A 22,381-nucleotide genomic window follows, 5' to 3' on the forward strand; every position below is an offset into this window, starting at 1 on the left:
AACAAGTGCTAGTTACTTTGTAATCACCACAGATTCTGACGGTGCCGTCTCCCTTGGAACAATCGGACTGACCCACTCGTTGAATTCGATCGGCGAAATGATGCCCTCTCGTTGCAGCCGGTCCAGCTCGATCTCCACCCTCTCTCTCATTATGTACGGTACTGCTCTCACCTTGTGATGGATGGGTCGCGCCCCAGGAATTGGATCTGCACTTTTGCTCCTTGGAACTTCCCGAAGCTTAGTTCGAACAGCGAGGGGAACTTGTTTAAGACCTGGGCACACGAAGTGTCGTCAGCAGACGAGAGCGCTCGGATGTCATCCCAGTTCCAGCGTATCTTCCCCAGCCAGCTCCTGCCGAGCGGCGTGGGGCCATCGCCCGCTACCACCGAGAGTGGTAACTTGTGCACCGCTCCACCATAGGAGACCTTTACAGTAGCACTGCCGATTACGGGAATCCGTTCCTTTGTGTATGTTCTCAGTTTCGTGCGAATGGGAGTCAGGACTGCCCTTGAGGCCTTGCTGCACCACAATTTATCGAAAGTCTTTTTGCTCATAATGGACTGGCTCGCATCCATGTCCAGCTCCATTGACACCGGGAGTCCATTTAATTCAACCTTCAGCATTATTGGAGGACACTTTGTGGTAAATGTGTGCACCCCATATACCTTTGCCTCCTCAGTCTGAGGCTCTGGTTCGCCGTGATCCGCCGTGGATCTGTCCTCCTCTGCAACATGGGGGTTTGCAGGATCAGCAGGGTTTGTAGCTTGCCTGCACATACGTTGGAGGTGTCTCATTGTTCCACAGCCCTTGCAAAGGTATCCTTTGAAGCGGCATGAATGGAAATGATGGATCACCCCTGCAGCGCCAACAAGGTGTTAATGGCCTAGCATTCATCACCCTTGATGGTGGACTCTGAGACATCTGCGGACGTGCAGCTGCAGGCATGTGAGGCCTGCCCTGTACGTTGCAATTCGAAAAAAACATTACTTTGTTCACAGTACTTGTAGCAGCACTTGTGTACTGAGAGATTTGCTTGGTATTGTCACTGGTGGCAATGAACGCCTGGGCTGTCGCTATGGCTTTACTGAAGATTGGGGTCTCTACAGTCAAAAGTTTGTGAAGTATCACTTCATGGCCAATGCCAAGTACAAAGAAGTCCCTGAGCATGTGCTCCAAATGTCCTTCAAATTCGCAATGTCCTGCAAGGCGTCTTAGCTCGGCGATATAGCTCGCCACTTCCTGGCATTCAGACCTTTTGTACGTGTAGAACCGGTACCTCACCATCAGAACGCTTTCCTTCAGGTTATGATGCTCCCGGACCAGTGTGCACAAATCATCATACGATTTCTCTGTGGGTTTCGCTGGAGCAAGCAGATTTTTCATGAGGCCATACGTTGGTGCCCCGCAAACGGTGAGGAGAATCGCCCTTCGTTTGGCAGCGTTCATTTCTCCTTCCAGCTCGTTGGCCACAAAGTATTGGTCGAGTCACTCCATGAAGGTTTCCCAATCATCTCCCTTCAAAAATTTCTCCAGGATGCCCACTGTTCTCTGCATCGTTGCGGTGGGGTTCGTCATCTGTATCTTGTCGCCAATTGTTATGTATGAATAAAGAGTCTGACCAGATACTGCGAGCTCAAAGTAAAGCGTGACCGTCATCTTTTATTACAGAGTGCCTCTCCAGCCTGTGAGGCCTCCTTAAGTGCAGGTGCTCCCAAGGGATTGTGGGATCCCTTGGGACTCCAGGGGATGAGCCCTCTGGTAGTTATACAAGGTATTTACAGGTTTACATATATAACAATAACCATGAAAAAAGCCGAGAGTGTCAGTCAACATTTAAGGGCAAGTTAGTTAGTTGAAGGAAAAAGGAGTACAAAGATTTGGGAATAGGTGGATACATGGAATTAGGAGTACTGCTCGTGTGAAGGATAAGTATCAATATGGACTGGTTGGGCTGAATGCCCTGTTTCTGTGCTTTAATTTCTAAAAATTGATACACCTCTATAAGCTTAATGAATATCTACACTAGACACTAGACATTGGACATTCGGAAGGTGTGTGCCTCACAAGCAGCCACTGGAAATCGGAACAAGCAGAAAGCTGAAGGAAAAATGGATATGGCAGCCTCTACATGCTCACTGGATGCTGTCCACACTGCATATGTGTGCACACTAGGTCCATGCAGCAGAGCAGGTCTCCAGTCGTCCTGGTTAACCCTTGCCACTGGATAAAGGCCTAGCTCTGTCAAGCCCGTGTGGTGGCTGATGTGCAACGGTCACCACACGTTAAAAAAATCCACACACAGGCATCTTCCATCCCTTCGATTGGAGTTCAAGACTGGAATATCGGGTCCTTCATCGAAATATCTGTGAACTCATGTGGAAACAAATCATCCTCGTTCGAGGGACTGCCTATGATGATGACAATTGGGGTCGGTTTCATTTGCGGCAGGGGTGGAAAACTGGCAGTACTGGATTGGCCTCCCATTGTACGTCCTGCACGATTCTCCTTTCCACAGAAAGGAATTTTGGGCAGAATGTCTAACAGGTGGTCGCTCTGCTGCTGCCAGTTTCCTACCGCAACTGAAAATGAAAATTAGCATTATTTATCATTCCCTGGCTCACCTGTACAAAAACACTTCTATGGTGCAACTCCTTCCATGGTCACACTCCAACCTCTGCTATCTCTTCCAACCCTATCCTTCCAATTATGGTATACTGTGTATTTTCTCCCCTCCCTATACTCCACGATCAGTAGTAGAGTTTTGAGCTATCTTTCCCCCACACTCTGGACCTCCCTAAACATCTCCACATTGCCACATCTCTCTCCTACTTTGAAAGCCTCCTAGCGCTTTGACCAAACTTTTACTATTTCCCCTGATTTTCCTCCGACTCTGTTTTCACCCAAAACATGAAATGACTTGGAACATTTCACCATGTTAAAGCTACTATATAAATGTAAGTTGTTATTGTTGATTGCTTTGCCATTTTTATTTTAATATTCGCTTCTCAATGTTGCTGTTCTTGTTGAATCAAAAATTCAAACAGTAATACATCATTCGAGTTCTTTGAATCCAAAGACATAGGTGGACTTGAAGTTCAAACTTTAAAATGTTTTGCAGCCGTTCTGTGGTGGGTTATATTGTGTCTAAAGGGTTGGGTTAATAAGATGAAAAATGCTCCTCAGCCTTTAGCTGGGTAAGCACAGAAAAATAACACAAACAGGGTAGAAAAGGGTTTTCTTTTAAAACCTATTTCTATGTTCCCTTTGCACTATTAGCCACAAAGCTGAGAATATTGAATAGTCCCCATCACAGATGGCCAGACTCTTTAATGTAGCTCTTTAACTATTCAACAGGGGCTGAAATCTTGTGCAGAATTATCTCCAGGTTTACCTCCATCACAAGATGGACGGCTCAATAATGCCCTGCTATTAAGTCAGCTGTTAGACAGTACACGGACATTATACAGGGTAAGTTGTCCTCTAGTTTTCTTTTCTTCCACAGAGTGGGGCAGCAAAAGATTTGTTAAAAAATTGCCTGCAGAAGGTGATGCATGATCATTTTCAGTTTGTATCAATGCTATTCAAGATTTTCAAGGCAGATTTACACCTATAGATTTAGTGCAGTAATCCTCAGAGATAACTGCAAAATTGAACCTTTAGCCTTTGCTGCAATACAGCCAAAAGTTAGCTGAGTGGTGGAAAAGTGTTGCGTCAGCTTCCATAGAAAACCTGGAGCCAATATAATGCCCCCAAATCTAATCATGTCTCTTGTAAGGTGCATTGAAACTTATCCTGCCTGCCTACTAGCAGAAGTCTGACTGCCATTTGGCCGATGGAACAGTGTAGGGAGGAAGGAAGGAAATGAAAGAACTAGCATTTATAAAGCACCTTTCCCATCCACGAGTTGCCTCAAAGTGCTTGATAGACAACTGCAGTACCTTTGAAGTATTGTCTCTGTTGTAATGTACCATGTTAAATGATTTTTAAAAAATGTTTCAACAATACCAGCGTGGAATAACAGCACAATGCAGAATAGCTTACCTTTTACAACTGCTGATAGCACTCAAAATTGAGGGGTTTCTCAGCTGTGTCATGCTGTGCCACATAACTAGACTGAACTTGATTCTCACTATATTTTCTTAAATCCAGCTTTTGAGAAGAATGATGAAATTTAGTACTGGTTTAGCTGTGGGATTCATTTTGCTGGAGATTGCATGTAAGGCATCATAATTGCACTTTTTTGTCACTCTTGATAGCAAATTAGTGAGACATTAATTTCTATTCTGGACAGTTATTGTAATATTGTCAACCATACAGGAAAATTGGACCCAGAAAAATCTGCAGGGAACAACCATCTTGGTTTAATCAAACTTTATTCACCATGCTTTTAACCAGGGCATGCATGGCAGCACATTTCTGGAAACTTGGATAGGCTAGTGTACAAAAAAGACACACTTTACTTTAAGCCCACATTGCACGTTCTATGGGGATTTAGGGAACACACCAGGAGTTCAATAAAGCCATTCAGTGAAAAAATAATCAATACATTCTGGTTAGAATGGGTCTGCACAGAGCTCATCTTATCTGAATATTACTAAAGCAAGGACTTTACTCAATATCTTCTTGGAACGCTCTTCTCTAAATAATCAGCCAGATGCCCAGGGGGTGCTCTTGTGTTGCTCTGTTTACAGTAGGCCCTGGCTTCCCAGAATGTGTACAGATGTGGACCTGCCAATAATCTGACTCGCAAGATGTTCCATGGTTTGGGGAAGCCGATAACTGGTGCCTTGTGTACAATGGCTGGACTGTTATTTTCAAGGGAAGTATGTCCACATCTGGCAGTGGCAGACTTAATGGACTACGCAGAAGACAAAATGTACCAAGGGGAAATGAGGAATTTTCTGCACCATGTCCACTGCTTTCATTCATTCAGTAATAAAATATTACAACTATTGATGTGTACTTCAATATTTACAGAGCTTTTCAAATCAGCTAGGCTGGAATCCGCCTATAAACATCAACTTAACTGCAGGTTTAATTTACTGCTTGAAAATGCAGCGACAAGCTGTATGCATTTAGACAAGCAGAACGAGCAATAAAAATACATGTAGTCACTAACTTAACATATAAATACATTCCAGTCTGCTATAGCAGAAAGATACAGATTACGCACATGATTTAAAGCACATTAAAATATTTATTTAGCGATATATCTTCATGCTTACTCTGGTGATGTCACTCACAGGTGTTCATATGGAGACTGATAGATCAAACGTTGAAAAAGCTACTTTTCCAATTGAACTTCAATTCGGGCTCCACCGTTGACTCAGTTAGTAAATGCAATGTGATTCTGAACCATACAGAGCAAGCAAATCCTAAATTTGATGCTTAGTCTATGCTAACTTAGCTTCTTCTTAATATGAGCACTGCAGCAGCCTCAGCACACCTGAGCTAGAGTGGGGTTGGGGGGGAATCAGCCAGGGTTCCAGGTCTTGACAGCTAACCATTGATCCTGCTGGAAAGTGAATGCATGTGAACACTGGGGGAGGGCAGGAGTGAGCTCAGCTTTGACTCTGCCCTGCCTCCTCCCCTTGGCGAAATAACCCAATATAAAATGGAGGCAGCGTCCTCCCTTCGGGTATGCGCCGCACTCAGTCCCGCCACCAGTTTAACTGCCATGTTTCAATCAGCGTGCGAAGAAATAGCGGGACATCTAGATAGGAATAGTGCAATCAAACAGACGCAACATGGATTCATGAAGGGGAAATCATGTTTAACTAATTTACTGGAATTCTTTGAGGATATAACGAGCATGGTGGATAGAGGTGTACCGATGGATGTGGTGTATTTAGATTTCCAAAAGGCATTCGATAAGGTGCCACACAAAAGGTTACTGCAGAAGATAAAGGTACGCGGAGTCAGAGGAAATGTATTAGCATAGATAGAGAATTGGCTGGCGAACAGAAAGCAGAGTCGGGATAAATGGGTCCTTTTCGGTTTGGAAATCGGTGGTTAGTGGTGTGCCACAGGGATCGGTGCTGGGACCACAAGTGTTTACAATATACATAGATGACCTGGAAGAGGGGACAGAGTGTAGTGTAACAAGATTTGCAGATGACACAAAGATTCGTGGGAAAGTGGGTTGTGTAGAGGACACAGAGAGGCTGCAAAGAGATTTAGATAGGTTAAGCGAATGGGCTAAGGTTTGGCAGATGGAATACAATGTTGGAAAATGTGAGGTCATCCACCTTGGAAAAAAAAACAATGAATGGGAATATTATTTGAAATTACAACATGCTGCGGTGCAGAGGGACCTGGGGGTCCTTGTGCATGAATCCCAAAAAGTTAGTTTGCAGGTGCAGCAGGTAATCAGGAAGGCGAATGGAATGTTGGCCTTCATTGCGAGAGGGATGGAGTACAAAAGCAGGGAGGTCCTGCTGCAACTGTACAGGGTATTAGTGAGGCCGCACCTGGAGTACAGCGTGCAGTTTTGGTCGCCTTACTTAAGGAAGGATATACTGGCTTTGGAGGGGGTACAGAGACGATTCACGAGGCTGGTTCTGGAGATGAGGGGGTTACCTTATGATGATAGATTGAGTAGACTGGGTCTTTACTCGGAGTTTAGAAGGATGAGAGGTGATCTTAAAGAAACATTTAAAATAATGAAAGGGATAGACAAGATAGAGGCAGAGAGGTTGTTTCCACTGGTCGGGGAGACTAGAACTAGGGGGCACAGCCTCAAAATACGGGGGAGCCAATTTAAAACCGAGCAGATCGCCTCAACCAATGCCCTTCGGCATGCGTTGCTGGCTGGATACGGCGCTGCACCCCAAGGTGTCGTATCAGCTCAGAGTGCGACCCCTAGCACTTGGGCGAGTACGGAGGATACAGTTCCTCCTGACTCGGAAGACGAGCCTCAGGCTTCGCCTTCCACTTCGTCACCTCCACCATGGCAGGAAGTCTTGCCGTTTCCCGCTGCACTCCAGCTTCGTCCAGGTCTGTGTAGACCAAAATGGGCGGGTGGTGTTGAAACACAGGGTGGGAAAGGACCTGGAGGGAAACGTGGCCGCAGGTAGGGAGGCGGGTTGGTTTTTCTAATAAATTGTTAATTGTTTAAAAGTTCGTTCATTCACTGCTGTTTGGGTGTGGGGGAACGGTGTGTTGGGTGCGGGGGGCGGGGGGGGAGGTGCGGAGGGTGTTGAGATTTAATACTTCATTTTGTTAAATAACATTTTTTATTGAGTTTAACAAGTGTTGTGCCTTCTCTCATAGTTACGTTAAGCATAGCATTTTAACAATTGTTCTGCATTACTTGAGCACTGTACTACTGTTACAAAAGTTTGCATAACTTAAGCATTAATGAACATGCCAGACCACTGCAGGCAAGGCAAAAACGTAACTCTACGCAAATGCAACTTTTGCTTAACTATAAATGTAAATGTAAATGTGACTATCCACAATGAAAGGTCATGAAAAGCATTCGTAAATGAGCTGCTAATGCACAAGCTTAGCAGCCGCGTAACTGCCACTGGGCACTGGTCTTTGGGGTGGTGATGGTACCAGGGCTAGATCGCCAGGCTGACTGCCCTCCCCTAGGTCCTCATCAGCCTCCTCTTCCGCCTCTTCCTCCTCATCGGCTGCCTTTTCCGTCTCCCCTCCTTCTGGAGGTGGACCTGCAGCCCGATCGGGTATTACTTGTCCTCTCCTTATAGCGAGGTTATACAATATGCAACACACCACAATAAACTCAGCGACCTGGTCAGGGTGGTACTGTAGGCTGCCACCAGAATGGTCCAGGCACCTGAAGCGCTGCTTTCGGGCTCCAATTGTCTTTTCGATTATGTTGCGTGTCGCTATGTGGCTTTCATTGTAACGCTTCTCTGCTTCAGTGACGGGATTACGCAGAGGGGTCATCAGCCAACTGGCAAGGCCATATCCCTTATCCCCCAGCATCCAACCGTGACCTTCTGGCTGATTGACAAACAGGTCAGGGATAGCACTCTCACGTAGGATTTGCGCATCATGGATGCTGCCAGGAAATGTAGCATTTACTGTCATGATTATTTGCTTGTGATCGACAACAAGCTGCACATTTAGGGAATGGAACTCCTTTCTGTTACGAAACACCTTTATGTTCTTTAAGGAACTTTCAGTGCAATGTGTGTGCAGTCTATTGCTCCCTGCACCTTGGGGAAGTGTGCTATTCTGTAGAAACCCAAAGCCCTCCCTGTCTGTGCCTCCCTGATCATAGGGAAGCTGATAAAGTCCATCCTGCGAGCGTAAAGGGCTCCAGTCACCTGCCGAATACAGCAGTGTGTGGTGTGCTGAGAGTTATGACAGATGTCGCTAGCTGAAGCCTGAAAAGATCCCGTAGCATAGAAGGCTAGGGCAACAGTAAACTTCACCTCAACGGACAGTGTGGTTCTGATGGTGCTGGAAGGTTGAAGATCCCCCTTGATGAGCTGGCAGATCTCATCGATGACCTCCTTCCTGAAGCGTAGCCTCCTTAGACACGCGTTTTCTGTCAAGTTGAGGTAAGATTGCATTTCTTTGTACCTTCATTGGTTGTCTCCGCTGTCTCCGCATTTCTCTGCCACCTCTTCGATTGATCCTTTCAGAAACCAGCTTGTGGGCAGTTACGAATAATGGCGCAGAAAGCATAGGCCCCATCACTATCAATAATTATTTTCAATCTATAAACTACTCTATAATGTATTCCATAAAAAATGCCTAATCCACTGAAATACAATTAAGAATAATTACAAATCTGAGCAGATCTACCGATGCAGGACCCATAAATCACTCACAACCATCTAACATGTCTTTTTGGCTGTCTCCCCCTTTCTCTGATCTTCAAAATGGCGCCCATCGTGCCCATTTCCTTCTGTAAGGCCCAGGAAAAGCAACTATTTCTCAGCGATGTTTTAGGCCTTACATCAGCCTGGCCTTGTGCCAGCGATGTGCCGAAAGTTGGGATGGGCTTTGTGTGGGTGATCAGCTCGGCGATCAGTTCGGCGAAGTGAGCCGAAACTTGGGAGGCCTAATTTTCCAGCGATATTTCTGGCCTAGTTTCCATTTTTTTCCTCAAAATGGGCGATAGAGGCCCATTTTGGGCGATAGATCAGCCACATTTGGGCGATGTGGTGGAAAGTCTAGCCCGAAATCTTTGTAATCATCTGCAATTCCTACCATGTCATTGCTGTCCTACTTCTGCAACCTCATTTATTCCTATGCTTTTGTACGCACTGTCTGCTCTTTCACTTTACATTCCCCTTCTCTTCCATCCACTTTTCGTTCCAGTCTTCAGGTTTCTCAGCCCTACACACAAACATTCTCCTTAAGTCCCTCTGCTTCGCTATCTCTTTCCTCTCCTTCAAAAGCCATCTAAAGGCCTACCTACCTCTTTGATCACTACTATAAAAACTTCTTGCTCCATTTCTTAATTTCTGGTTATTTTCATCTCTATGAAGCACTTTACATTAAAAGATGTCACATGAATGTAAGCTGTTGTTGCAATTGAAAAATATAAATATTTGCATTTTCACAAAAACAAATATTGAATCATTGGACAATTATACAACATTTGTCCTGATTCTTACCTTCATTTTCCCACTGTATTTAGGATCAGAAATGGTCGTAAAAGCAGCTTCTTTGCTCTGCTGTACAAACTCTGGAAACTTGCAAAATACATGTTCACAGACTCTTCTGACAGTGGATGCCTTAAACAAAGACAAAAATCATAAATATGAACTAAACTTGCGATCAAAATCTCATTATACATCAGACAGTACTAACACAAGTATGGAATGAGAGAAGGCAACCTGTCCCATGAAGCCCAGTCCTATTTAATCTCCTGGGGAAGTCAACAAAACACAGGAACGTTTCTAAGATAAAATACTCTGAAATTTATGCGAGACTCCAGAATGTATTCAAGTAGAATTCTTGCCGATTAGTGTAATGTTACAACAAACAATATTCAAAATGACTAATTATTTTTCAGACCAATTCTGACGAAAGGTTATCGGCCTGAAACGTTAACTCGGTTTCTCTCTGCACAGATGCTGCCTGACCTGAGGAGTATTTCCAGCATTTACTGTAATTATTTTTTAGACTTCATTTTCACTGCACAAGAACACAGCAATTGTCATGCTGTAGAGAGAGTGAACATCAGTACATATTCTTATCCTTATAACCTTCAATCATATCCTTCTGTGAGGTAAAATAGAAACATTCTAAGTTACATAACTTGTTACATTTACATGTTCTATGCCGCTGATCCCTTGAAGACCCAGATCATGTCTTCTCACAATCTTCTCTTCTCCAATAAAACGTTCGATTACATTGATCTCTCTTTATAAACTATGTCCAAATATTGTCTGTACTACTCTATCCTAAACCTTCATCAGCATTCTTACAAAGCTAGGATTTTCAAAGTTGAACACAATGTTCTAAATAAGTTAGAGTTAAAATAACTTGCTTTGACTTACATCTTTGTACTCAACTAGTCTTATTGATTGGATACTTTCATTGAATGGTTAATAATCACATACAAATCTTTTCCTTTTCTACTATTGCAAAAAGGTATTTTGTTTTGTTATAAAATGAATCTCCCAATTTTTTTTTGTGGCGTCATTCCTTGATGGTGGGGGGAGGGGGAGAGGATGCACCTGATTGTTTCACAATGGGCCAGGTTCCTCTGGCTCAAAGTTCGTAGTGACCTACATAAAATAGGACCTGTCCCCTTGGAAATACTCATGGGTGCCTTCCCTTACAAGAAAATGGGCTTTCCTCAAATCACTAGCCCATTTCAAAATATAACCCATTCATTGCATTCCCCCAATTAATGAGGATGCACTGACTTAAAAGAAACATTAATTCCTTTCTGTAAGGGGAAACTCTTCTTGACATATCTCTTTGCCCCAACTTGCAATTTACTGACTAACTTAAAATATAACCCATGTTTCACCATTTGTGTTCCGATGTACATTGTACATGTACACAATCAGGTGAATTTATAATGGGGAACAAGAAATGGCAGACCAATTGAACAAATACTTTGGTTCTGTCTTCACGAAGGAAGACACAAATAACCTTCCGGAAGTACGAGGGGACCGAGGGTCTAGCGAGAACGAGGAGCTAAAGGAAATCCTTATTAGTCAGGAAATTGTGTTGGGAAATTGATGGGATTGAAGGCCGATAAATCCCCAGGGCCTGATAGTCTGCATCCCAGAGTACTTAAGGAAGTGGCCCTAGAAATAGTGGATGCATTGGTGATCATTTTTCAACAGTCTATCGACTCTGGATCAGTTCCTATGGACTGGAGGGTAGCTAATGTAACAACGCTTTTTAAAAAAGGAGGGAGAGAGAAAATGGGGAATTATAGACAGGTTAGCTTGACATCAGTAGTGGGGAAAATGTTGGAATCAATTATTAAAGATGAAATAGCAGCGCATTTGGAAAGCAGTGACAGGATCGATCCAAGTCAGCATGGATTTATGAAAGGGAAATCATGCTTGACAAATCTTCTCGAATTTTTTGAGGATGTAACTAGTAGAGTAGAAAAGGGAGAACCAGTGGATGTGATGTATTTGGACTTTCAAAAGGCTTTTGACAAGGTCCCAACAAGAGATTTGTGTGCAAAATTAAAGCACACGGTATTGGGGGTAATGTATTTACGTGGATAGAGAACTGGTTGGCAGACAGGAAGCAGAGAGTCGGGATAAACAGGTCCTTTTCAGAATGGCAGGCAGTGACTAGTGGGGTGTCGCAGGGCTCAGTGCTGGAACACAGCTATTTACAATATACATTAATGATTTAGATGAAGGAATTGAGAGTATTATCTTCAAGTTTGCAGATGACACCAAGTTGGTAGCAGTGTGAGCTATGAGGAGGATGCTAAGAGGCTGCAGGGTGACTTGAACAGGTTAGGTGAGTGGGCAAATGCATGGCAGATGCAGTATAATGTGGATAAATGTGAGGTTATCCACTTTGGTGGCAAAAACACAAAGGCAGAATATTATCTGAATGGCGGCAGATTAGGAAAAGGGGAGGTGCAAAGAGACCTGGGTGTCATGGTACATCAGTCATTGAAGGTTGGCATGCAGGTTCAGCAGGTGGTGAAGAAGGCAAATGGCATGTTGGCCTTCATAGCTAGGGGATTTGAGTATAGGAGCAGAGAGGTCTTGCTGCAGCTGTACAGGGCCTTGGTGAAGCCTCACCTGGAATACTGTGTTCAATTTTGGTCTCCTAATCTGAGGGAGTGCAGCAAAGGTTCACCAGAATGATTCCAGGGATGGTAGGACTGACATATGAGGAGAGACTGGATCGCCTGGGCCTGTATTCACTGGAGTTTAGAAGAATGAGAGGGCTCTCATAGAAACATATAAAATTCTGACGGGACTGATGCAGGAAGAATGTTCCTGATGTTGGGGGAGTCAAGAACCGGGGTCACAGTCTAAGGACAAGGGGTAAGCCATTTAGGACTGAGATGAGGAGAAACTTTTTCACTCAGAGTTGTTAACCTATGGAATTCTCTTCCGCAGAGAGTTGTTGATGCCAGTTCGTTAGATATATTCAAGAGGGAATTAGATATGGCGCTTACGGCTAAAGGGATCAAGGGGTATGGAGAGAAAGCAGGAAAGGGGTACTGAGGTGAATGATCAGCCATGATCATATTGAATGGTGGTGCAGGTCCGAAGGGCTGAATGGCCTACTCCTGCATCTATTTTTCTATGTTTCTATGTCTCCCTTTTATCTACATCAAAATTCACCTGCCATTACTTACTCCATCTGTTTAATATGTCCGCATCCTCTTGAAAGCTGTTGATCTTCATTACACTTATCTTCTGGCCACATAGCCTGTTAATTTTACAATTGGGCCTCCATCTTTCATATAATTTATGAACTTTGTAAACAGGAGACTGAGAATATACAGAAATATAGAACTACACTAGGTTTTCTATTAATCATTATTTCTATTTTTACTGTCAAGCTAATCATCAACTTAAACAATTAATCTGCCATTGATTTCACCTTAATCTTCCTTAAATACCTCACATGAAATATCTTTTGAAAATCTAAGTAATGTCTCGGCTCACCTTGCCTCAACATCAGACCCAGCTCCCTACCCTGCCTAACCCTGTCACTTTCCTGGCCAGTTGACTCTAAATGCAGACCAATGTATCGGTCAGCCTCCCTGCTGTCGCTCCCCAACCAACAGTAGGGCTGATTGTAATTATTTTTTTCTCCTTCACCCCCATTCCCTGTCTTCCCAGAGCTGGGAAGAGTGAGTTTCTGCTGCAGGTCCTTTCAGTTAAAAGTTGGATTTGTGTTCACTTGGCTACAGGCAAGAACACAAAAGAGAGATTGTAAAAGATAATTCTATCACAAAACTACCAGAGCAAATATTTCTGTGCAGAAAAACAAAATTTACAAATTACAATGTGACTGCCAACGCGTTTCTGAAAACATGTTTTCCATTTGCGTGTGTCACTTGAGATCACTAGCTCAATAGTTGGATGATTTTAAGTCACTTTCTATCAGGTACATTGTGATGGATTTGCATTCCAATCATAGCAAGCTAATAATTTCCTTGTCTGTCACTAGAGAATGAATGGCGAATGAATTTGCCTGGGACAGTGTTCCCCAGCCAACTCCATAGTTAATGGCAGATGTAGAGTAATGCATGTTTATTGCTAAAAATAGCAATTGACCTGACAAAATAACATAATTACATAGAAACATAGAAAGTAGGTGCAAGAGTAGGCCATTCGGCCCTTCGAGCCTACACCACCATTCAATATGATCATGGCTGATCAGGCAACTTCAGTACCCCATTCTTGCTTTCTCTCCATACCCCTTGATCCCTTTAGCCGTAAGGGCCACATCTAACTCCCTTTTGAATATATCCAATGAACTGGCCTCAACAACTATCTGTGGGAGAAAATTCCACAGGGTTCACAATTCTCTGAGTGAAGAAGTTTCTCCTCATCTCGGTCCTAGATGGCTTACCCCTTATCCTTAGACTGTGATCTCTGGTTCTGGACTTCCTCAACATCGGGAACATTCTTCCTGCATCTAACCTGTCCAATCCCGTCAGAATTTTATATGTTTCTATGAGATCCCCTCTCATTCTTCTAAATTCCAGTGATTATAAGCCTAGTTGATCCAGTCTTTCTTCATATGTCAGTCCAGCCATCCCGGGAATCAGTCTGGTGAACATTTGCTGCACTCCCTCAATAGCAAGAATGTCCTTCCTCAGATTAGGAGACCAAAACTGCACACAATACTCAAGGTGTGATCTCACCAAAGCCCTGTACAACTGCAGTAAGACCTCCCTGCTCCTATGCTCAAATCCCCTCGCTTTCTTTACTGCCTGCTGTACCTGCATGCCTACCTTCAATGACTGATGTACCATGACATCCAGGTCTCGTTGCGAACTCCCCTTTTACTAATCTGTCACCATTCAGATAATAATCTGCCTTCCTGTTTTTGCCACCAAAATGGATAACCTTACACTTATCCACATTATACTGCATCTGCCATACATTTGCCCATTCACCTAACCTGTCCCCCTGCAACCTCTTAGCGTCCTCCTCACAGCTCACACCGCCACCCAGTTTAGTGTCATCTGCAAACTTGGAGATATTACATTTAATTCCTTCGTCTAAATCATTAATGTATATTGTAAATAGCTGGGGTCCCAGCACTGAACCCTGCGGCATCCCACTAGTCACTGCCTGCCAGTCTGAAAAGGACCCATTTATCCCCATTCTTTGCTTCCTGTCTGCCAACCAGTTTTCTATCCATGTCAATACATTACCCCCAATACCATAAGCCTTAATTTTGCACACAAATCTCTTGTGTGGGACCTTGTCAAAGGCCTTTTGTAAGTCAAATACACCACATCCACTGGTTCTCCCGTATCCACTCTACTAGTTACATCCTCAAAAAAGTCTAGATTTGTTAAGCATGATTTCCCTTTCATAAATCCATGCTGACTTAGACCGATCCTGTCACTGCTTTCCAAATGCGCTGCTATTACATCTTTAATAATTGATTCCAGCATTTTCCCCACCACCGATGTCAGGCTAACTGGTCTATAATTCCCTGTTTTCTCTCTCCCTCCGTTTTTAAAAAGTGGGGTTACATTAGCTACCCTCCAGTCCATAGGAACTGATCCATGGAATGTTGGAAAATGACCACCAATGCATCAATGACCACCATGGAAGGTTATTCGTGTCTTCCTTAATGAAGACAGAACCAAAGTAGTTGTTCAATCGGTCTGCCATTTCCTTGATCCCCAGTATGAATTCACTTAATTCTGACTGCAAGGGATCTACATTAGTCTTCACTAATCTTTTTCTCTTCACATATCTATAGAAGCTTTTGCGGTCAGTTTTTATGTTCCCTACAAGCTTACTCTCATACTCTATTTTCCCCCTCCTAATTAAACCCTTAGTCCTCCTCTGCTGAATTCTAAATTTCTTCCAGTCCTCAGGAGGAGAGACTGGATCAACTGGGCCTTTATACACTGGAGTTTAGAAGGATGAGAGGGGATCTCATAGAAACGTATAAGATTCTGACGGGACGGGACAGGTTAGATGCGATAAGAATGTTCCTGATGTTGGGGAAGTCCAGAACCAGGGGACACCGTCTTAGGATAAGGGGTAAGCCATTTAGGACTGCGATGAGGAGAAACTTCTTCACTCAGAGTTGTTAACCTGTAGAATTCCCTGAGGTGAATGATCAGCCATGATCACATTGAATGGTGGTGCAGGCTCGAAGGGCCGAATGGCCTACTCCTGCACCTATTTTCTATGTTTCTAAAGTCACCCATAATAACTGCTGTACCCTTATTGCACGCATCCCTAATTTCCTGTTTGATGCCATCCCCAACCTCCCTACTACTGTTTGGTGGTCTGTACACAACTCTCACCAACGTTTTCTGCCCTTTGGTGTTTTGCCCATATAGATTCTACATGATCCACGCTAATGTCCTTCGTTAATCTCCTCTTTCACCAGTAAAGCTACCCCACCTCTTTTTCCTTCCTGTCTGTCCTTCCTGAATCTTGAATACTCCTGGATGTTGAGTTCCCAGCCTTGGTTACCTTGGAGCCATGTCTCCGTAATCCCAATTATATACTTTCCGTTAACAGCTATCTGCGCAGTCAATTCATCCACCTTATTACGAATGCTCCTCGCATTGAGATTCAGAGCATTCAGGCTTGTTTTTTTAATACTCTTTGTCCTTTTAGAATTATGTTGTAATGTGGCCCTTTTTGATTTTTGCCTTTGATTTCTCTGCTCTCCACCTTTTCTTATTTCCTTCCTACCTTTTGCTTCTGCCCCCTTTTTACTTCCCTCTGCCTCCCTGCATAGATTCCCATCCCACTGCCTTTTTAGTTCAAACCCTCCCCAACAGCACTAGCAAACACTCCACCTAGGACATCAGTTCCGGTCCTGCCCAGGTGCAGACCGTCCAGTTTGTACTGGTCCCACCTCCCCCAGAACCGGTTCCAATGTCCCAGGAATTTGAATCCCTCCCCCTTGCACCATTCCTCAAGCCACGAATTCATCTGAGCTATCCTGAAATTCCTACTCTGACTAGCACGTGGCACTGGTAGCAATCCTGGAGTCTCGTTTGCAGCCGCAGAAACGCCTATCTATTCCCCTTACAATAGAATCCCCTATCACTATAGCTCTTCCACTCTTTTTCCTGCCCTCCTGTGCAGCAGAGCCACCCCTGGTGCCATGGACTTGGCTGCTGCTGCCTTCCCCTGATGAGCCATCTCCCCCAACAGTACCCAAGGTGGTGTATCTGTTTTGGAGGAAAATGACTGCAGGGGGCCACTGCACTACCTTCCTTCCACTGCTCTGCCTGATTGTCACCCATTCCCTATCTGGCTGTGTAACCTTTACCTGCGGTGTGACCAACTCACTAAACGTGCTATTCATGACATCCTCAGCATCGCGGATGCTCCAGAGTGAATCCATGCGCAGCGGTCCTGCAATGCGGTCTGTCAGGAGCTGCAGCTGGATACACTTCCTGCACATGTAGTTGTCAGGGACACTGGAAGCGTCCCTGACTTCCCACATAGCACAGGAGGAGCATAACATGACATTACATTAAATAAAGTGTCAGGAAAGACCTGGAGTAGCAGTTGCTCAAATATTGAAATGGTCAGTTTGGGCAGCAGTTACAAAGGCAATAAAATGCTATGTTATACAACTAGATTCAAAGAATTACCTGCATCTTGCTAGTGTTCTCATCTGGCTTCAGGAGTGAAACATGATTGGATATCTTACGGAGGATGGCCAAGTAACTAAAATAGATTTGTCGTACTGTCGAGCCATCTTGATTTTGCTGAAAAAATTTAATTAAAAAGTGATCAGTACTATTAAAAGCAAATAGGTCAAATTATTCCAGTTCTTGATTTAACAGTAACTGGGACCTCAACTTAGAATCTGAAAATATATGATCACGGAATTTATCATGGAGTCTCCCACCCCCAAAACTTATTTAGAACTTAAAAAAAAAAGTTATGACCAGGAGCGGCAACCTCCCTAACAGAGCTGCCATTTTCATTACATTTCTGAATCTGACAGCGAAGTAACGTTTCAGAACTCAGCTGACCACCCCTGCTGCTCCAATTAAGGTAGTGCAGCCTCTCTCGGGATCGAGAATTAATAATTAAAAATAAGACTTGATTGACACAATCCCATCTCAAAACACTTCACATATAAGGAAACTACTCTGAAGTGCAGTTACGTAGGCTAACACAGCAGTGGTTTTTCACACAGCAGTGGTTTTTCACATAGCACGGTCCCATGAATAAAGGGCCAGTAAATCTGTGTTTTGATGGGGTTGGCTGAGGAAAGAATGCTGACTAGGTCCCCAGAGTTTCCTGCGTTTCTTTGAATAGTGCCATGGGATTGCTGGCTGTCCACTTGATTGACCAAAACAGGCAAACAGCTTATCATCTCATCCAAAGGATATGACTTCCAACATTGCAGCATTCTCTTTGTACAGCACTGGAGTATCAGCCTAGGTTGTGTTCTCAGTTCCTGGAGTGTGGCTTGAAACCACAAGCTTCTAACTCAGAGCAAGAGTGATAACAACTTAGCTAAGATGATGTGCAGAAGCTTTATGGAGGATGGGGAAGAATGCAGTGGTTTAATATACTGTATGCTGCCTTAGTATCGGAGTTTGAATACAGCCCAGACTGATGAGAAGTATCTTTTCTGTCAGCTGTATGGCACCCATATGAAATGAGTTTGGACAGTCTCAACAGTGTTGGTCCATATCACCAAACTGCTCACATTTCTGTACTAAAATTGCACTGAAGAGGTCACAATAATGGGCAGGAAATAGAAATGTCATAATGTTCTAGTATAGGGTTAAAACACATTGCTGAGGTAAAACAGAGGGAGCTTTACTAATTTGTGCTATTCCTGACCCAGATTTAATTCTCACACTGGTTGCCAAAAGTCAAAAAGGGTTCCATTCAGTCGCACTGACACCCCTCGCCTTGACAAGCAGAAAAACTCAGCCAAAAATATACATTTTAAAAACAGCAGTGTTTATCTACTTAAAAAAACTAGCGAAGGAAGAACATTGAGGAATTGCCAAGATGGGGGCACCTTCTAGAACTTCCACTATTTTTAATCTCCTCTTAAGTTACAAATGAGTGGTTCAAAATTCAATGCAGTAGCTTGAACTCTGATCAGAATATGTGCTGCTGTACTGAATTACTTTTGCTTTTGCTGTTATAATTGCAGCACTAGTCACTTCTCAATTTAAGTACCCAACAGGTGAAAGTATTTGCATTAACCTGTACTTACATATGAGCTGATTTCAGATATTAAGCTTCTCATTTGCAAATAAGTAGAATGTAAACATACAGATTGATCCAACACAGAAATGACCAGGAAATTTAGATTTAAAAAAAATACAAGCAGGTTTTATATTTCTCATGCCACACAACTCAATTTTACTGAAAGCAGCATCTAGTTCTTTGAACTATTCTCCAATAAGAATCTCTACGCGCAATGTCGTACAGCTGACCTTATAACAGCAGTTTTTCCTCTTTCGGCCACTGTTGCAATCACATAGATCCCAGCCACGCAGAACCAACATTATGTCCTCAGTCTCCAGCACCGCCTTATATACTGTCTTCTGGAATTCTGTCAGGGAGCAGTATACCACCTGAGAACAACAATACATTTCAAAATGGGAAATTCTTTCCCCATCCACTGATAGCTAGTCAGGCTACCAGTTTAACCAGTTTTGGTAGCTAATCTTAGAGGTCAGTAGAGAGCACATTTTATTTCTACACAATCACAACTGAACCACAAAGATATGAAAACCCAAGATCAATAACTGCAATAGTAAGTTTCAACTAAAGTCTCTGTATGAGGAAAAGTGTATATTTGATTAAGTTTGTACTAATCCAGTATGGTAGTGGAAATGTATCATTGGATGGGGGAGCTCCACCTAAAGAAGTAGCCTATCCAACTTCTATTAAAAATATGATAGCTAAATTAACATGATATATCTGTGCTATTCTTTGAATACCCTGACACTGGAGCCAGAAAGACTCTATGGAAGGTCAACAGCAAAGCGCCACATAAGGTTAAGTCAGGGGTCTTGGATCACAATGAAGGTTTGTGCTGCAGACAAAACTTAATTTTCCATAATTCTGAGTAGGCATAGTTCACCCTGTAACTACTGTAAATGTAAAGCGTCATTGCTACTGTTCATTTATCTAATTACAAGTTTAATAACTGTTTGGCAGTTTATAACCAAAATCACAGTTTAATAAAGTATTTACTTTACCACCTTCCAAAGTCAATGAAGATTATATCAGGGCATGTGATATCACCAGTAAGCCAAAATAAAGAGACAAGGGACTAGAATTCGGTGCATTTGCGACTCCCGTGAGCTAATGGGGTGCAAATGCCTTACCACCCGGGCGCGGCGCTGGCAACGACTTCCGCCATATTGATGCGGCAGTTTAGCGGCGGCGCTATGGCTTTGCGCTCCCATCTCCTGCGCCCGGACGTCGCCCCGTTAGCGCCCTGGCCCCGAAATTCACTTTTGCCCCCTGCAGCAGCGCCAGGCAAAAGCACAGACAGCTGCAGGAGGTGCGGATTGGGCGGCTGACCGTTACCAGGATGAAAATTCAAAAAAGAACTTAACTTGGTTTTCCCACAGCTGCTCCGTTTTCTTCGCGGGGTTGTGGCCGCGATCTGCTCAAGTGCCGGGCTGATCGCGCGGCACCCTCACTCCATGGTGGTCCAGGGAGGCCCCTTTTTCATTTGCACAGTATGCAACATGGGCCCTTCCCTTTAAATGAGGGAAGAGCCTCTCGGACGCGGCAACGCTGCACGGCCCAGTGTGCAGCACTGCTGAGGCGTCCGCCCCGTGAGCACACCAGGAAGAAAATGGAACGCTTGATTTAGCACTCCACTTGCTCCCGGGGGCGGTAACCCAAATTTGTTGAGAGGGGCGAGACTTGAGTGCCTGGTGCCAAGTCTCGCGCCTTCCAACTGTTACTGCCCCCCAAACGGGGTGATAATGAATTTCACCCCCCAAGAGGTTTCTGTGCAGTCCTTGGCCTTGCTACAAATTACTTAAGATACTGAGGTGGTAAAGACACACTCTGGTTGGCAGGGAGCAATAGCTTGCCTATAGGACTGGTCCAAAGTGATGAAGCATTTCTCTCCAGCTTTCAAAGGAACCCACAACTGCACTTCCTATTTAAGCTCAAGTTCATATTCGAAAATATTTAGATTGCAACTAAAATAATTTATCCTGGGTCCCCGTAGTTGTTAGCTGAGGGGCATGGATAGAAAGTGTCATCTACCTGTGTATGTGTATTCGAGAAATTAAAAAAATAAAGCTTGGACAATGAAAGTTGTTGTTAAAGAGTGAGATTTCCGACAGTGAGGGTTGTTCTGATTTTCACCTTTATCTCATGTTGTAGAAAAGTAGTCATTTGAGGTGATGAAACAATGGGGGTAATTTTAACCCTCCAAAATGGTCAGGGTCAAATTTCAAAAATGGTAACCCCAACTTGCAGCTTTAACAGAGGTGGGTTGAGGGGGGGGCAATTAACCTGCTCTCCTGAGGCAGGTCCCTAATTTAAATATTTTAATGAGATTGCATGTCTCAGATTTAAGCTCTGTTTCAGATTTAATGCCTATGGGTAACTGAAGGGATGAAACGACGGCTGGATCCAACACGTTTTTAAACACTACTTGTGGACCAGGAGTGCTCCCCATCCCAGGTCCCCAAGCAAACCTGTTAATTTCCCCACAATCTAAACCCGCGATCTCTCCAGCCCCGACTAATCCATCCAGCCCATGCGCCCCTCCACCCCCCCAAACTGATTTCTCCGGCCCTCCTCCACACCCTCCCCAACCAATCTCTCTGCACCCCCAAAGTCCGACACCAACCAATCTCTCCGGATTTCCACCCCCCCACCCCACTCCCAGGTGTCCCTCTCGACCCACGATCTCTCCCTCCCTCCACCCCCCTCCACTCCCAGGTGTCCCTCTCGACCCATGATCTCTCCCTCCCTCCCCCCGCCTCCACTCCCAGGTGACCCTCCCGATTCATGATCTCTCCCTCCCTCCACTCCCCTCCCCTCCACTCCCAGATGTCCCTCCCGACTCATGATCTCTCCCTCCCTCCGCCTCCCTCCCCCCCCCTCCACTCCCAAGTGTCCCTCCCGACCCATGATCTCTCCCTCCCTCCGCTCCCTTCCATTCCCAGGTGACCCTCCCGACCCATGATCTCTCCCTCCCTCCGTTCCCCTCCATTCCTAGGTGTCATTCCCAACCCATGATCTCTCCCTCCCTCCGCTCCCCTCCATTCCCAGGTGACGCTCCGGACCCATGATCTCTCCCTCCCTCCGCATCCCTGGTTGCAGCCTGGTTCCGCAGGCCTTCTCGCCTGACAGCCAACCAGCCTCTCGATCTGACTGGCTGCGGCCGGGAAACAGAGTCCAAATATGTAAATCTGGTCCTGCATTAAATGGTCCTATTTCCCTATTTCCCGGATATCTCAGCCACTACACACCCCCTGCTTCCTCCCCGCAAATATCAGGGTCAACATGTCTGTACACATCATAGCAGTGGCAACAATAAAGGGCTGCCACAACTGCAGGTTGTATCACATAACCACAAAGTCTTTGAGACTTTCCTATTTGTCTTTTTCTTATGTACACATACATTAATATATGTATAGCAATTATTGTGATTGTATACAATTACACATATACTGCTACCATATATTAGACTTCAGTAGTATTTTGACATAATGTTCAATTATTGAAGGTCACCAATTCTACGTGGTGACCAGGGAAGTTGATGAGTA

The 22,381-nt window shown here is 44.3% G+C and overlaps 1 protein-coding gene across 6 annotated transcripts in view; it reads right to left on the reverse strand.

Annotated features, from left to right (window-relative positions):
* ercc6l2 (excision repair cross-complementation group 6-like 2) overlaps window positions 1-22,381 on the reverse strand; it is a 171,352-nt gene that overhangs the window by 79,104 nt on the left and 69,867 nt on the right. For all 6 annotated transcript variants that reach the window (XM_070881961.1, XM_070881973.1, XM_070881966.1 and 3 more), the window contains 3 exons: window positions 19,067-19,207; window positions 17,249-17,365; window positions 9,600-9,719 (listed from right to left, as the gene is read on the reverse strand). In XM_070881961.1, coding sequence (XP_070738062.1) covers window positions 9,600-9,719; window positions 17,249-17,365; window positions 19,067-19,207 — 378 coding nt within the window. The remainder of the gene's footprint in view (window positions 1-9,599; window positions 9,720-17,248; window positions 17,366-19,066; window positions 19,208-22,381) is intronic.

Source organism: Pristiophorus japonicus, chromosome 1, assembly GCF_044704955.1.
Source record: "Pristiophorus japonicus isolate sPriJap1 chromosome 1, sPriJap1.hap1, whole genome shotgun sequence".
Taxonomy (NCBI): Eukaryota; Metazoa; Chordata; class Chondrichthyes; family Pristiophoridae; genus Pristiophorus; species Pristiophorus japonicus.